Below are 3,386 nucleotides of genomic sequence, written 5' to 3' on the forward strand. Positions count from 1 at the left end.
TAATTCATGGGTAGAAGTGGAAAGCTCTTCTTGAAAAATTACTTATAATGCCAATGTTTTAACAATATTTTGAGAATTGTAATAGTAAAATGTGAGAGGAATAATTAGATTATTCCTACATATTTAAGATTCTTGTAGACTCATAAGCACATACACAAATGTTATTTACCTATATAAAATTAAAATTAAATTGCTGTTTTGTGGTAATCATATTAAATGACTACATGTATCAAACATCATGTATATTATGAACATATTCAATTTATATTTATCAATAGTACTTCAGTATAACTGTAAAAAAATTCACTGTAAATAATGTGGGATATGAATTGCACAAACAAAAATGATCTTTTTATTATATAATCAGGTTATACATTCAATTGGTTTTAACAGCACTTTTGAATTCTATTAATTTTAACAGATATGTTACATACCTGATTCTGCATTTAAAATCTTAAAAAAGAAAACAAACTAAAAATTTATCTATAAAGTTGCTTCTGAACCTAATATCCTATCAAATAATGTAATTTTCAAATATAGAAAATTGGGAATTTCTGGATTTATGCTTATGAATAAACTCATGTTTAAGAAAACATTACATTCTGAGAGAGTTCAAAGTTAAGATGATTCTTAACTTTTTAAAGTTTTTAAAAGTATGTACTTTGTGTTATTTTCTTAAGGAAATGGGAAAAACTTATACTTCTATTAGATCTGAGCATTTGTTTAAACTACTGAATTAGTTACTTTAGTAACTCAAACTAAAAACATACCAGTCTGAGACAAATTACCATTTTATGTTAAGCAGAATTAGGATTATGCAGAATGTGGAACTCTAAATAGCATATTATTCAGGCTTTCTGAGTAGAATTCTTATTAGCTATGCATATCTATAATTTAGGTCCAGAATTTAAAGCATTAAGACATTACCCGCCCCCGCATTCCAGACACAACTTTACTGTTTGAATAAAAACACATCTGAATAAAACAAAAAAAGATCCTTCATTATTCATAAAAGTAAATGATTCAAGAAGATTCTATCATGAGACAAAAAATTTGGGAGCACAAATGATAACATCATAAAAAATAGTAAGTGAAAAGGCAGGGAGGATTGTACTATGATCCAATCTCCTTTTATTTATTAAGCAGAGCAATGCAAAGTGAGTTGAACAAGATATGATTTGCCTTCTCATGATTTAAAAAAAAAAAACTGCAAGCACCTTGTCTTTAAAGGAACTGGTTATAGATTTTCCCCTTATTTTTATCAAAAATATCTCATACTTATCTGTCTCAAGATATGTGTGCACATCTGAGATTTTCTGCTTGTGTGTTTTCATATGTATATATGACCTATTTTTCATCACTTTTAAGAAGTAAAAGATTACATTTATGTAAACACTCCTAAGTATGTTATTAAAGAAAATGTAGCTTTATTTAGTTTCCTTCTATATTGACACCTGAATCTAACCCCATATCTCTCACATCAGTTAATTAAATGTAAGAAACATCATCATAATTCACCTTGTCTGTGAGACAAAAAAAGACACAAAATATATTCAAGATATTTCCCCGACCAAATTCTTCACTGTTATCCACTATTTCTTTTTTTGGATTGCAATTTCTATAACTATGAGCAACAATCACAGACTATCCATTCAATGATAGCTTAAAATTAGTCTCAACATGCACCTGTTACTCCCCTCCCACTTAAATAGCCACTGTTATGGTTTGGATATGAGGAGTTTTCCAAAAGCTCCTGTGGTAATACAGGAACATTTAGAGGTGAAATGATTTGATTATTAGAAATGTAGCCTAATCTATTTTATGAATGAATCACTGAAAGATCCATTGTACTGGGTAGTAACTGTAGGTATGTGGGTATGGCTGAAGGTGGGTCACTGTTGATGTGCCCTTGAAGATTATATCTTGTCCCCCTGGCTCCTCTCTCTCTCTCTCCCTGCATCCCAGACACCATGAAGTAGCATGTGTCCTCCACCATGCCCTTCTTCCCTGATGTTCCACTTCACCTCAAGCCTAGAACCATGGAGTTGGCTGACTGTGGACTGAATTTCTGAAACGGTAAGCTCAAAATAAGCTTTTCCCCCTCTAAGTTGATATTATCAGATTGGGGTGGTATGTTAGTCAGATTTTTGTCATTGCAACCAAATGGAAGCTTTTCTTAAATAGATTGTCTTTAATAATAAATTTTGACAATAAGGGGGAAGAGACAGCTCATGAAAATATAAGAGGTATCAAATAGTTAATGTGACAAAAAAATGACACAAAATGCCTTTGCATTCATGAATATCTTTTAATAATTATATTTATTCTTCTTTGTGTAATTTCATGGTTAAAAACCTTACCTAAATTTTATCTCAAATGTTGTAGGTAAATAGTAATAATGATACTTCTCTAAATTGAATTCTATTTTTCCCTTTTACCTTTGAAGACTGATGGAAGAAAACAATGAAACCTCTGAGGGAGGTTTTATTTTGCTTGGATTCTCAGACCAACCCCAGTTGGAAATCATCCTTTTCGTGGTAGTTTTGATATCCTATCTTCTGACCCTTGTGGGCAACACAGCCATCATCGTGGTCTCCCTCCTGGATTCCAAACTCCACACACCTATGTACTTCTTCCTCACTAATCTCTCCTTTCTTGACCTTGCCTTCACCACCAGCATTGTGCCCCAGCTTTTGTGGAACCTGAGGGGACCAGCCAAGACCATCACATCCACTGGCTGTATCCTACAACTCTATGTGTCCCTCTCCTTGGGTTCCACTGAGTGCGTTCTCCTTACTATCATGGCATTTGACCGATATGTGGCTGTCTGCAGACCTCTCAACTACACGACTGTCATGCACCCATCATTCTGCAAGGCCCTGGCAGGAATAGCCTGGCTAAGTGGAGTGGGAAACACTCTGATCCAAAGCACCATCACCCTGCGGCTTCCTCGATGTGGACACCGTCGTCTCCACCACTTCTTGTGTGAAGTGCCTGCTATGATCAAGTTGGCATGTGTTGACATCCATGCAAACCAAGTCCAGCTTTTTGTGGCTACATTAGTTCTCCTCCTCCTTCCCATGGCATTGATATCTGTCTCCTATGGATTTATTGCACATGCTGTGATAAAAATTAAGTCATCCCAAGCTTGGCGCAAGGCTCTAGGGACCTGTGGCTCTCATCTACTAGTGGTGTCCCTTTATTTTGGGACCAGCTCAGTCATATACATCCAACCACAGAGATCCTTTGGCCACAGCCAGGGCATGTTCCTCACACTCTTTTATACTGTTGTGACTCCCACCCTCAACCCCCTCATATACACCTTGAGGAACAAGGATGTGAAAGGAGCCCTGAGGAGACTGCTGAGGAGAGAACAAAATTTCTAA

The 3,386-nt window shown here is 35.4% G+C and overlaps 1 protein-coding gene across 1 annotated transcript; it reads left to right on the forward strand.

The window, feature by feature from the left end:
* The first annotated feature begins 2,450 nt into the window (after positions 1-2,450).
* On the forward strand, positions 2,451-3,386 carry LOC144256485 (olfactory receptor 2G3-like). The gene has a single exon (XM_077801530.1). The coding sequence runs from the start codon at positions 2,451-2,453 to the stop codon at positions 3,384-3,386; it is 936 nt and encodes a 311-aa protein (XP_077657656.1).

Source organism: Urocitellus parryii, chromosome 8 (assembly GCF_045843805.1).
Source record: "Urocitellus parryii isolate mUroPar1 chromosome 8, mUroPar1.hap1, whole genome shotgun sequence".
Classification (NCBI taxonomy): Eukaryota; Metazoa; Chordata; class Mammalia; order Rodentia; family Sciuridae; genus Urocitellus; species Urocitellus parryii.